The 14,724-nt window shown below is 38.0% G+C and overlaps 1 protein-coding gene across 1 annotated transcript in view; it reads left to right on the top strand.

Moving 5' to 3' along the window:
- Window positions 1–14,724, top strand: part of DNAJB6 (DnaJ heat shock protein family (Hsp40) member B6) — a 91,142-nt gene that overhangs the window by 29,558 nt on the left and 46,860 nt on the right. Inside the window, exons 2-7 of the mRNA XM_063452666.1 lie at window positions 3,396–3,501; window positions 5,662–5,771; window positions 6,914–6,973; window positions 7,552–7,662; window positions 11,171–11,305; window positions 13,452–13,596. Of these exons, the coding sequence (XP_063308736.1) occupies window positions 3,437–3,501; window positions 5,662–5,771; window positions 6,914–6,973; window positions 7,552–7,662; window positions 11,171–11,305; window positions 13,452–13,596 (626 nt within the window). The 5' untranslated portion in view covers window positions 3,396–3,436. The remainder of the gene's footprint in view (window positions 1–3,395; window positions 3,502–5,661; window positions 5,772–6,913; window positions 6,974–7,551; window positions 7,663–11,170; window positions 11,306–13,451; window positions 13,597–14,724) is intronic.

Raw genomic sequence — 14,724 nt, 5'->3', positions numbered from 1 at the left:
ATTGAGCTGGTGTGCAATGTCTTCTGAGCAGATAACGTAACTGGTCAAAAAGTGTCAATACGATTTTCCTTTCTTCTACTTGCCTCTTCTCCACCAAAGTGCTCATGCCACAAATCCCAGTTATACAGTCACTTTTTAAAATATTTTTTACAATTCTACTGCAAGGGATACAGCAGACCTATACTCCAAGGAATTTATGTATAAAGTGGAATTTATTTTTTGTTAAACTCCTTTTGCATATGCCTATAACTAAAATCCCCTGCAGTAGTATCACTGCAAATGTGAGATTTCTGTGGGAAAAGCAGTTTGGTGTGTGCAGATCCGTATTTAACAATTGTTTTCTCTCCCTCTCTTCCCCGTACACACTTGTAATTATTACACCATTTTAACATGTGATGCTGTTTGCTGCCATTTATTCAAACAGGCCTTGAATTTTTCTTCAAATGTGATTTTTTTTTTTTTTTTTTTTTTTTAACCAATTTTGAAGATAAAATGCCAGTGTTATGTTTCAAGTGTTATGTTTAGGTAAAACAGGAATGCACATTAACAGTATTATTTTTTTTACTCCAGACAAGTTTAAACACATTCTGACTTTCATGTCACATCAGAAATTGTGATCTGTGCACTTTAAAATGGATTGATATACAGACTTCATTACCCTTACTTTATGACATACTCTCATTGACTCACCGGCTTTATGCCTGAAGGACACTAGCTTTAGCACTTTTGTTTTCCTAACATTATAGTGTTCCTTTAAATTAAACAAGATGGTGACAAAAATTTGCTGCACCCCTATATCTTCATAAATACAGAAAATATACACCTGCAATATTGCGTAGCTTCATACCTCATATGCTAAATATTTTTATAAAAATAAAAGCATGACGTTTAAGACATGTTGATTTGACAAGAAATTGATTAGAAGTCTTCCATTACTATTTTTACTTATTTTATTATATGGTAAACTCTGACTGTTTATGAATTGCGATTTATACGATTGTTCCCATGAAGGATGAGGGTTTAAGATATGTGTATGTATAAATGCAGGGCTTAAAATTGCAAGCCCTACACCACTAGGAAGACTTTAAAAGTTACACTCCACTGCAAGCCTGGAGTGTTAATATCACATTCAATAAGGGTGAATTTATATTTGCCAGGGCAACATTTGTATTGTTCTTTCCCAATTTCTGTTTTTACCCTATCTACCTTTGCCCCGCCTCCTCAAAAATGAAATAAATAAAAAAAACTGAACTATAAACCATAGGTTACTGGTTCAGTTAACCCAGCCTTCTTGCAACTTGCGACAAATTAAAGGGACACTATAATCACCAAAACAACTTTAGCTTAATGAAGCAGTTTTGATCTATAGATTATGCCCCTGCATCCTCACTCCTAAGTTCTCTGCCATTTAGGAGTTAAATACCCTTTTATGCAGTCCTAGTCACACCTCCCTGCATGTGACTTGCACACCCTTCCTAAACACTTCCTGTAAAGAGTAATCAAATGTTTATACTTCCTTTATTGCAAATTCTGTTTAATTTAGAATCCCTGATCTCCTCCTACTCAGTTAATAGCTTGAAGAACCTGCAGAAGACTCCTGTGTGTGTGAGATTTTAAAGTTCAATATACACAGCAGTTGATAAAAACTAGGGATGTGACCAGGGCTGCATAAACAGAAGCAAGTGACTTTAATTCCTAATGGCAGAGAATTGAGCATAAGTGAAACTTCAGACATGATCTATACACAAAAACTGCTTCATTAAGCCAACATTATTTTGGTGACTAGTGTCCCGTTAACTGCTTGCTGACATTGGCTTCATAAACAATCATTCTGCTGTGCAACCATTAGTGTTTCAGGAAATTCCAATAAGGAAGTGTAGTGTATGTTTAAAATCAGCTGGGTGTCTTATTCACAGTGATTTAAAATCTCTTGTCTAAACATGAGACGTAGTATCTTAAACTGTAGTTCCAGGGTCTACAAAAATAGCACATGTGGGTGTGTTGTAACAGACCGCACTTCCATTGCTTGACCTTCAGCTTTTGGCAGACCATTTGTAAATGCTCATCACTGCACTGTACTAACAGGAACACTTTTTGTTATCATTTTCTATACATTAAAACTTAAGCACTGCTACAATAGCCAAATATGTTTGCCTCTTAACCCCTTCACTACCACTACTACACTATCAGTGAAACAATTGGTATGATGGCAAATACACATCAGTTATCATATGTGATAAGTGGAATTGCTCTTGGAAATCAATTTTTTTTTTTATCCTGTTAAAAACTTGCTTGACAGGAGCTTATGGCATAAGAACTGACCCCTTGACCGGAATTGGAGTCTTCTTGTTGGTGAGGAAAGGATCTGCTGGTTACTAACCATTGCTACCCAAATGTCAATAGCATTAGAAACCAAGTGTGTGTGTTTTTATTTGATCTTTGTGTGACATGACATGGGCTCACCATGCAGTAGGAGAAACCTTTTGGTGTTTTATTATTATTTTTTTGTGTTTTCCTTTTTATCCCGTCTCACCAAGGCATCCCTGGTAAACTTTTTGTGTGCCACTGGAATCAATCCTACACTCCCATCTATTGTTTCACTGCTGAGGTCTATATGTCCTTTTTCTTTGTGTGTGTACTTTTCCAAGATCTTTTTATTTTTCACTATATATGACTGTGAAAGTAGTAGAAGAGAAAAGTATGAATTATTTAAAATAAATTTTTGTGCTAATATACTTTAATGTTTCTTCAGAATAGCAGCTCCTAAGCTGTCTGTCCTGTCCTCTTTAGGGCTGTTTGTAGCCAATACGAGTAAAGCAGTAATATGTGTATATGAGAGTCATTACTTCAGCACTCAGAGTACATATACTACAGATCTGAAGCAATGTAAGAAACATTTCTGTAAACTTATTTTTTGGTAAAGATGAATGCTTCCATTATGCTGCTTCATAACCGGAACCTCTACACCAATATTAAGATACCACATGTTCCATTTCTTGACGGAGTTGTCTCCTTTGATTGTCCTAATGGCACCATAAACGCTACAATCTGTTGTTACACTGGTGCTGTCCCAGTGTAATTTGTCAAATGGGTTTAGCTTGGTAAGACTACTTACCTGGGTACAGTCAGGTGCCCACTGCCGCATTCAATCCTCTGCTGTAGAAACCAGATGTTTTAGTAGACGCAAGTATGGCCAATGCAGGACTCTGCTTGTTGCCTAGGAGTGCTCAGCTGATACTAGCCAATGTGCATGGTTCTGCTTTGTTTTGTAGATATAACAAAACAAATACAAAGATTAACAAGAAAAGCCTTATGTATCAATATGTTTCAGAACTTTCCTCATTCCCTTTTGGTCTTGTTTTTTTAAATATGTCTTCTCTTTTAACTTTTCACAGGTCTCTAAACGTCACCTTTTTTGACACTACCCTTTTAAATCATGGTGGAATACTATTCTATTTTAGGAGTTAATAAGAACGCCTCAGCAGATGACATTAAAAAAGCGTAAGTTTTTAAGAGTCTTAACATTTTCTGACTGTTGTACATGTATTTTTAATGCTTGTTTAAAATTGTGATCCTGCGATCATGTAATAGTGACTGCATATTCATGTCTATTGGTTACTTAACTCTGTGCTTTTTCTGCTGGTATACAAATTGGTTGCCAGGTTTAGCAGACTTTAGATTTAGTACCTTTATTTAGCAGATTAGGTCTTCCATGTGTACTGATGCTCCCTGCCAAACATAGCTGTCCAGTGTTAAAACGTAGCTATCTGGCTTACCCATGACCTTCCCCATCTGTCTCTTTTCTAACCAAATCTTTTTCACATGTGTCATGTGGCCTGGATACAAATTCTCTACATGAAAAAAATAATTTAATAATAAATAATTTCATTTGTTTTGAAACTATATATAATTACTTTTTACTGTTTAGTGCAGCATCACCTCAAATAATTCTATTCAAAGGCACAACGTGGTTTATACACTGATTGCTTCTCAGTGTTAGTAGTGAGAAGCTCCAACATTGTGTAGGTCCCCCTCATGCTGCCAAAACAGCTCTGATGTGTCGAGGCATGGGCTCCAGAAGACCTCTGAACATGTCATGTGATTTTTATCAACAAGACATTAACAGCAGATCATTTAAGTCCTGCAAGTTTCAAAGTGGGGCTTTCAAGGATCACATTTGTTGTTCCAGCACATCCCACCTATGCTCAATCGGATTAAAATCTGGGCTATTTGGATGCCAAGACAACACCTTGATTCTTTGTCCTGTTCTTCAAACCATTGCTTATAAGTTTTTGCAGTGTGGCAGGGTGTATTATCCTGCTGCAAGAGGCCTCTACCGTCAGGGAACACCATTGCTACAAAAATGTCTAGGTAGTTGGTATGCGTCAAAGACCCAAGGAATCCCAGCAGAACATTGCCCATAGCATAAGAAAGACTTCCTGTGCCGATTTGCCTTCTTCCCATAGCGAATCCTGCTGCCATCTCTTCTCCAGGTAAATGTTGCACACACTCTAGCCATCAACCTGATCTTAAAGAAAATGAGTGTCCTCAGACCAGGCAACCTTCTTCCATTGCTCCATGGTCCTGTTCTGGCGCTCACCTCTGCGGTCATGGGCACTCTGACCGGTCTGCAGCTACCTTGTATGAAGCAAACTGAGATGCACTGTGTGCTCTGACACCTTTCTATCATGGCCAGCATTAACTTTTTTCCAGCAATTTGAGCTACAGTAGCTCCTCTGTGTGAATGGACTAGATGGGTTAGCCTTCATTTACCATGTGCATTTATGATCCTTGGCTCTCATGACCGTGGCACCAGTTCACCGGTCTTTCCTTGAAACATTTTTCCAGTAACACCTCACAAGACTTGCCTTTTTGGAGTTGCTCTAACCCTGTCGTCTAGCCATCACTATTTGACTCTTGCCAAAGTTGCTCAGATCTTTTCACATGACCATTTTGTTCCTGTTTATACATGAAATTCAAGAACAGACTGTTCACTTGCTGCCTAAGATACCCATTGACAGGTGCCATTGTAATGATGTAATCAATATGTTTCCCTTCACTTGCTAGTGGTTTTAATGCGGCTGTCCGTGTAAGTTTGTACTGCCATTTCATCATTGCCTATAGAGAACCCAGAAGGTATTCTCCATACTTTGTAGCCTAATATCAGATTGCTTCAGTTTTACAATGTTGATAAAGACGTGATGCTCTTACAGATGCAGTGCCATTTATTTCTCTTTACCTATCCCAACTCATCACACGTTATTGGCACTCATCACACTTGCCCCTAAGGGTTAACCCAGCAATATTAAGCTGTAAAGAATGATAAAACATATATAGTGTAATGGTATGGAGTATATAAAAGGTGCAGAATCACAATGGGCACACTCCCCTTGGAAAGAGCCACTTGGGACAGACTCAGATCACAACAGCTTGTGCATACTCAGGTGACAGTAGACCACAAGATCTCCTTGTAAATTACTTTAATTTTGAAGCGACCCACAATCACAACTAGTGGTGGAATATATATTTTATCACAAAGTTTGTAACAATTTTATATTACAAATTGTATTGATTTTCTGTTCCCCATGCAGTCATATATGACCGTTTATAGAGACTTATTTTAATGGGCTCCTATCTAATCTCTTGGTATCCCTACTGCAGATACCGCAAGTTAGCCCTAAAGTGGCATCCAGATAAAAATCCAGACAATAAGGACGAAGCTGAGAGGCGTTTTAAAGAAGTCGCGGAAGCATATGAAGTATTATCCGATGGTGCGTATGGCAGATGTCTGTCTGACTTTACAAGGAAAATTTGTACTTTGGTTTTCCTGAAAGTAAAGCATTTCATGTAATAGCTTTATTACGTAATATTCTGAAGTTTAATATTTTTCAGTGTATCTTCTTACTTTCCGCTGCTCCATGGGGGCTGCCATTTATAGCCCTTTTTTTCCGGAAACTTTTATCTACTCAAACCATACCCAAAGGATATATTCATCTTTATACTATTGTAGCCATCTAGTCATGTTAAATAGCATGAGGGTCTTCATGACCAGAGTGCATGTAATGGAAGTGGGGCATGATTGTCGGTATCCCACATGTATCGTGAAATGTCATACAGTAAGTTTAATAGCATGCACTAGACTTGCAGTGATGGCTAACATTGATACCATAAATTGTTTCTGGACTATATTTCCCTTGATGGTCCGCTAGCTTTTAGACTCTATAAGCTAGCTGAGCATCATTGTGAATGTAGTCCAGAAACAATTTATGGTGTCAAGGTTAGCCATCACTGCACTAGAGCTTACCCTTTCATATTAACCCCTTACGGACCAAACGTCTGGAATAAAAGGGAATCGTGACAAGTCACACAAGTCGTGTGTCATTAAGGGGTTAAACATTTTTTTTTTTTTAATAATCCATTAAAACAAAATGTTTTTATAATTTATATAAAACTACAATGCATTTGTATGTATCTTGGTTGTGTTGATGACTTCCAACCCCAAATCTAACTATCTTACTGGAGTATCACTTTAATATAGAAAAGCTTTATTATGATGCAAAGAGATACTCAAATTATTCTGCTTGATTATTCGATAACACCTTTTACTTATAAATGAAAACAAAAGGTCTGGATTCTGCCCAAAAATATAAATATCTAAATTTCAAAACAATGAAAATGAGACCTTTTGGCTCTTGTAATAACTGATATGTCCGTCGTCTTCGAAAGCACTCTCTATACTATTAATAGCGAGAGCGCGTCTGTGTTCTGCTGCAAAGCAGTGAGAAGGTCCAAAAATAGCCATGCAGAATGAACTCTAGCACATCTAAAGTCCAACTGCCTGCATTAAAACTAACCCTGGGTAAACTGCATTGTTGGAGCACAAATCATTTTTCATTGTTCTTCCCTGTTGCAGCTAAAAAGAGGGATATCTATGACCGATATGGAAAGGAAGGATTAACCAACAACGGAGGTGGTGGTGGTGGTAAGTGGCTGTACAAATACTTTTATTTAAAATTGTTTTTGTTTTAAGTTCTCACTCCTTTTGTGAAACCAGTAAGGTTTGGGTTTTTATGGTGTTAGAGTCCAGCAATTCTTAGTGGGTTTTTTTCTTCTTCTTCATTCTCCCCCTCATTTATACTTTTATATTTAAATACCGCTGTGTATTTTACAGATTTGTATTTATTTACTTTAAACAAAATCAATACAAATGTTTTAATTTAAAAATGTGGAAACGAGAGTATAAGGCTCCTAAAGGGTGAAGAAGACTGTTAAGTTAGAAGAGGTGGTGTCAGTGAAGGGCATCTAGGTGTGTACAACTTGTCTCAAATCTTAACGGTATACTTAAGGACTTTAGTGTAAGAAGAGCCAAGTTAGTTTACTAGAATCAAACTGCTTGCTAAGCGAACACATCTAGTTTAAATCACTGGTCTCAAACATCAGCCACCAATTTTGTAAATGTTGCATGAGAGCTTAGGGTCCATACTGGTTTTAACTGATCATAACTTTGCCCTGTTACTTATATACTTCAATTTATTTATTTTTATTTTTCAGGTGGAAGTCATTTTGACAATCCGTTTGAATTTGGATTCACATTCCGTAGTCCTGATGATGTCTTCAGGGAATTTTTTGGAGGAAGAGATCCATTTTCGTTTGACTTATTTGGTACAGTATTGTCTCTATTTTGTAAAATTTTTGCTGGCGCTATATAAATAATATAATAATAATAATTATATTGCTACAATGGTACCTGTCAAGGGGGTGGTATATATTAAACAGCAAGCGAACATTCAGCTTTTAAATTTCATGTGTTGAAAGCAGCAAAAATGGGCAAGTGAAAAGACCTGAGCGACTTTGACAAGGATTGCATGGAGACACATTGCCCATCAATAATTATACCATTACTATATCTATATATCAAAACCAATCTACTCTAGTTTAAAAAATGCATTCTTATTTAAATTAAATCAAATGCAATTAATGTTTGAGCAGCATCTATCCATATGTCATTGTGTCAAAACTTGTTCGCAATGTCACTAACAAATATAAAATTAATTAAAAAAAAAAAAAATGATTAACAGGAAATATACTTGTATGTATGCTAATAGATGAAAATTTTGGTGACTCTAAAAATGTAACACAATTCTATATGGATACATGGTGCTCAGGAAAAAGAAACCATTGTTTAACTATTGTATAGTAATGATTGATGAGGAATGTGTCTCCATGTAATGTTCTATACAAATGACGTGTGTTTAATTATAAAATGCATTTATGTGCTTTGAAGTGGAGCAGAGAAACAGATCTAATTAACTTTGTGATGGACTTGAAAGCACAGAATTTTCCTTATAATTGTGGAACTTCAGCACAAGTTTACTATATACCCAGAAGTTATTTAGTAGACTAGGTCTGGCGTATCCCGTTCCATGGAGGATCTACGACTGGCTCCTGTAATAGGATTTGGTGCACTGCCAGCAAATGGACTCCTTATCAAGTCACTGGCTTGAGGCTGGCTGCTTATTATAGCGTGCTTTCTACATTGTCATTTTACTTGTTTGTTCAGATTTACTGTCTGTATTTTATGTCCACTTTAATCCCTTATCTCATGAACTGTGGGTTTTTTCTTGTAACAAAATGTTGAATTATTTTTCTGCATAGATTAACACTACCTAATTTATTTGTGGATTTATTTATTTTTTTACACCGTTTAGTGAGGTGTTTAACAGTTTTTCTAACAACGGTTTCAAGTGTTCTTTTTTCAAATCTCCTTTTTCAATTTACTCTATATACTATATTATTCTTTGACACATGCCAAATAGTGATAGCTAGACAACTGGGTCAGAGCACCTCCAAGTCTTGTGTGTTTTTCCGGGATGCAGGGATTAGTACCTACCAAAAGTGGTGCTAGGAAAAACAACTGGTTAAACAGTGTCCAGGTCTTCTGCGCCCAAAGGCTCATTGAGGCACCTGGGGATTGAATGTCACACAAGGAAAAGGGATTCACCGCTTAAAATCACCATAACAAAATTATTTTTCTTGTGACATTCTTCTAGGTTTTCTAAAGGGCTGAGGGATACCCTTTTGGGGTTGCTGCCTTTTCTTCACTATTTGGTTATTTAGCGCTGACCAATTTGTATGTTTTTTACATGGGGAATGAAGACTAGCCGTCGGGTCCGATCACACAGAGAAGCTACGCTAGCTGAAAATTGCTGAAAACCTTAATGCTGGCCATGATAGAACACACTTTGCATTCCAGTTTGCAGTGGGTGGAACTGCATAGCCACAGGCTGTTAGAGTGCTAATGATGACCCCTGTCCACTGCCAAAAGCACTTGCAATGGGGACGTGATCATCAGAACTGGACAATGGTGTAATGGAAGAAGGTTGCCTTGTCTGGTGTATCACGGTGGATGGCAGGGTGCGTTTGTGTCACTAACCTAGGGTAGAGATGGCAGCAGTATACACTATGGGGAAAAAAGCAGGCTGGCGGAGGCACTGTTATGCTCTGGGCAATGTTCTTTTGGGTCCTGGCATCCATGTTGATGTTACTTTGCCACATATCACCTACCTAGAGATTCTTGCAAACCCTGTAAACATATTCTTGGCTATTGTGCTCACTGATGGCATTGGCCTCTTTCAGCAGGATAATGCACCATACAACCCTTCACAAACTGTTCAGGAATTGTTTGAGGAGCATGCCAAAGAGTTCAGGTGTTGCCTTGGCCTCCAATTTCCCCAGATATGATGTGCTGGACCAACAAATCTGATTTTATGGAGGTCCCACCTTGCTATTTGCTGGGCTTAAATGTCTGCTGCTAATGTTTTGGTTCCAGATACAACAGGAGACAATCAGAGGTCTTTTTGAAGCCTATGCCTCAAAACACCAGCAATGTATTGGCAGCACAAGGGAGAACTACATGATGATGTTCTACAAGGGGCTTCAATGCTGTGGTTGATTAGTGTATGTTGACATTTCCAATTGAGAAAAAAATTGATCACCAAAACTATATAAAATCTTTTTGTAATTCTAAAAATTGTGACTGTTACATTTTAGTAGTCTAAGCTGTTTAAACGAACACTCCGGGCATCATAACTATATCGGAATGAAGTTCTAGTGAGAGGAGGTCCATTGGGGGAACACTTTGAGAACGGTTTAACCTCTTATGGCAAGAGTGCTTGAGGGTCTCCTGGCACCATTTTTTTTTTTTTTTTAGATGATGATGTATGGTGACCAAACAGCCTCCAAGGCCTATCTCCAGCTCTCCCAGTTGGCATATGGCTTCTGAATCTGAATCTGTGCTAGGATTGCTCCCATATTTGATCAAAGCGTGCGCAGAGGGCCTCTCTCCAAGCCTCCAGCGGGGGTCGCCACCATCTTGAGGTGTGGTGATTTTCCACCACTGCCTTGTGAGAGTGAGCCAGAGGGTAAGCCGGTCGGCCGTCCCAGCCAGAAACACAATAGACCGTGGTTTCACAGGCCCGGAGCTCTGTTGCAGCTAATCGCCAGATCGCACCAACTGATGCCCAGAGCATCCCAGACACGCTCCAACGGGCTCAAGAACAGTTTGTGTCACTTTATAACGACCGTTTCTCAAGGATTAGGGTGATTTTATTCAGGGAGCCCTCGTTCCATGTGTCTGCTCATCATGGCGGACAAGCCCTGCCCCCTCACCTGTATATTTTAAAGGCATCTGTAACATAGACAGGGTTACACTGAAGAGAAACAAAAACAATTAATTTTATGGAAATATCCAGGCACACAAGCAGAGTTGTGGTGATACGTCTACTTTCTAGATAGCTACCTCATTGTAGTTGCCTTTTCTGCAACCTATTATTACAAGTCTGTATGTGTGGGTGTTTTTTTTTTTTTTTTTTTTTTTTTTTTCAGAATTTCTAGTGACATGTTTGCTTTTAATGACTTTTCCATGTTATTTACTTTCCAAATTGAGGTGTTTACACAGTGATGACATGATTTCCCAGTAATACACGGCTGCTCATTATTAATCAATTTTTCACACTCAGTTAGTATGTCTCCATAACCTGTTTATGGCGCTATTTATCACAATGAACTCTTCAGTTATCGACGGTTAATGTAGCTTGTCATTTTGGGTTTCACTTACTGTGTATTCCATGCAGTTTAGCTGTGTATAATAATCCCTTTTCTTTTTGTCCAGATGATCCATTTGATGACTTCTTTGGTAATAGGAGAGGACCCAGGGCACCCAGAAATAGACCTGCTGGAGGCCCCTTTTTCTCTGCTTTTGGTGGATTCCCTAGCTTTGGAGGGGGCTTCTCTCCATTCGACACAGGTAAAGTTATAATTAACTATGATAATGTGCATCTTCTGGCCTTTACCTTAAGTGTATTAATGGTGGTTCCTCAGCTGTAAAACTCAATTATGTGCTTTGGGGGGCGATATCTTTCTGGTGAATAGAGCAGTATTTCCCAATTTCTTTATTTAATGACATTGCTTGTTTGAACACTGCTAATAAACTGTCACAGAACATGCTATGCCCTGATGGTGCTTAGATGCCACTGTAACAGAACCGTGGCTGGCACAAGGTGTATGTATATATGAACAGCTTATACAATAAATGTTAAGCTATTTATTAATTATATGCTGAACGGTTTGCAGCTTTTTAAAAAATTCTTTATTTTTGTTGTGCAGGTGGGTACAAAGCATAGTCATACGCCACAACAGCGTGCATTTATATTTGAACATAGGTGAAACAGTGGCATAGAGAATTTGCACATTTTTGTTTTGAAAAACATAATGATAAACTAGGAAGCAGTCACACGTAAGGTTAATTATAGCGTTTTCATTAACATATCTAAGTGTCGCTTGTCTAGAGGTGTCTTTGTGTGTGTGTGTGTGTGTGTATGTATATAATATATATATATATGATGTATGTGTATATATAATATATAGTGACAGCTGCAAACTGTTAAGCATATAATTAATAAATAGCTAAACATTTATTGTATAAGCTGTTCAACTTACTTGTTTAGCACAACTTTCAAGTAGGCTGTGGCAGGTACTGCGATCTGTTAATGGCAGCTATAGTGTAGAGGTGGGCCTAGCATCAGTGTGTTTAAAGGAACATTAAAAGCACCACAATGACAGCAGTTTACTATTGTTTTTGGTGCCAAGACACTCTTAACACCCCTGCTATAATTAGTCAAACCGTTATTGCACATTTTGCCTTTTTACTTTGACATTTCTCCCTATCTGGATATATCACATAGCTATATAAGCCTGCCCCCACATTAATCAGTTTGATGCATTAAAGGCATTGTTGTGTGGTAAGCTGTTCAAGTGAATGCTGTGCACAGACTCCTTCATAAGGTCGAATGAGGGTGTAGATAAACTATCAGCAACCAGGATATGGATGCTATTTATAAGTCTATAGTTTCTCTAATCTTATCTGATGACTGAATCTGCAACTAGGGACTGAACTTTATATAGCATTGCATAAAAATGTTAGACAGAGACTCCTCGTTATAGCCTGGTCTAGTAAAGGGTTGCTGTGGTTTAGAGGGAACTTTAAATATACTACCTAATTCAGTGCTGAAAATGTCCTCTCGCCATTGGCAAGTGGAAAAATCTGTCCTGTTGAGTAGAAATTCACCCATGGCGAGTGTGGTCAAACACAAAAAACATAGTGAGTGTGCCATGGACCCTCTAGGCTTGCAGTGGCTGGTAACTTTTAAAGCCTGGCTAGTAGTGTTGGGCTTACACTTTAAACCCTGATTTACTTAATATATATTAAAAAAAAAAACTGGGCTTGGCTTCCTGCATGAAAAGTCAATTTGTCGATGGCTGCATTCACTGTGTGTAAAACGGCATTGTAATACAGAACTGGATATGTGAATGAGACAAGCTCGAATGCTGGCAGGCAAGGCCTTGTTTCTTACCTCTAGCACTCAAAATTATTAATCCTACATCATTATTTCCTGACTTGTACTACTGTGACTGCTGTTTTTGTGTTGGAATAAAAACGCTAGGTAACTCTGTGTAGACAAAGTTTCCAGATATCACAAAAATACTTTAATATTGATGGTAACCGTGTTCATAGTACAGAAGGGACCTCAAAAGTGGCATTATGAAAAAACATTTTTATTTGTATTCTAAAACTGGCATCATTTTAAGACAATCCTGGACATAGTCATTCAGCCAAACTCTGAGCATTTATTTTCTATTTTGCTTTAAAAACATCGTAAAGAGATATGAGAAGACGGCTAAACTTTAGACCTCAAATATTCCAAAGCAGCAGCTTTTCTAATGCATGTTCTTGATTCCATGGAAGTTGAGGCAGCCAAGAGTCTACAATGGGGTCCGAGTATCCTTAATGAATACATCTCTTTAAGACTGAAATGCAAGGTTTATTTTTTTTAAATTATTATTTTTTTTTATATGTAATCTTAATTTCTCAATTTTGCTTTCATACACAAAAGGCTTTACGTCTTCATTTGGTTCAATCGGACATGGCGGCTTCACTTCATTTTCCTCTTCGTCATTTGGAGGATCAGGAATGGGTAACTTCAAATCTGTATCAACCTCAACCAAAATGATTAATGGCAGGAAAATAACCACAAAGAGGTAATGTGCATTGCGCATGATTTCATTTGGGAGTGCATCTGATTTATAAATTTTTAACTTTTTAATGGGAACTCAACTTTTCAAAATGTCTCTTGATGTTGAATTAGGGTGATGGGTATTGTACTTCATTATTAGAGCAAATATTTGTAATTTCTTGTGTACTCCACTTGTTAAAGCACTGTCAATGTCAGGGGACTTTGCTGAATTTGCAAAGATCCCCGACAGTGACATCACCACTTATGGTCCGGGAGTGGGGGGCGGCAGGTAAAGGTTAGTTCTACTTGAGTGGTCATCTTGGAAAATTACAGTACCTTCTTTTGTCTGAATATTTTTCTTGACTGGGTTGGAATTTTGGTGAAATTCCAACACCGTCAAAATTATTTTTACATTTGAATCAAAGCATCTCTATGGGGAACGTTTAGCGTCTACATGCAGAGGGTGGAGCTGCTGTATGTAGGTGCTGCATACTGTGTAGCACTGGAGTAGGAAGCACCTGTCGTGACTGTCTGAGTGACTTACACCAGAGGTGTTACTAGGAAGTAATTGAATTGCCTGCAAGGACATGCTATAGACACCAGAACCACTTCATTAAGCTGTAGCCGTTCTGGTAACTATAGCGTCCCCTTATTTTGTTTGATACTCATCAATGTCCTATTGTCTAAACTGCAAATGTGTTGCAGGACTATTACATTTACCGTAGAAATAGAAATGTATTTTAATTGTCCTACTAGTAAATTAAGTCTATTAACCCCTTAACGACACATGACATGTGTGACATGTCATGATTCCCTTTTATTCCAGAAGCTTGGTCCTTAAGGGGTTAAAATATCAGCACATGACCGCAAACAACAAATTACTAGTGTTTTTTTTCTATTTTTTCTATTTGAAGGCTCCATGCCAAGGCAATATACCCTACAGGGAATTTAAACTCGTCTTAAGTAGTTCCTATAACTTACCTATGTAGGCTCTCCTTTGGTCATAATATCGTCCATTGTAAGATTTGTAGCTAGTCACAGCACATGCTTGCTTTGCTTTTCCCATTATGTTTAGCCAGCATATAGTGGCTACCAACCGTCCTTGGCGCCAAGACAGACTTGTGTTATCAGACAGACTTGTATGTGTAAAATG

Source organism: Pelobates fuscus, chromosome 4, assembly GCF_036172605.1.
Source record: "Pelobates fuscus isolate aPelFus1 chromosome 4, aPelFus1.pri, whole genome shotgun sequence".
NCBI classification, from domain to species: Eukaryota; Metazoa; Chordata; class Amphibia; order Anura; family Pelobatidae; genus Pelobates; species Pelobates fuscus.
Note: the sequence above shows the minus strand (reverse complement) of the source record. Positions and strands in the feature narration are given on the sequence as shown.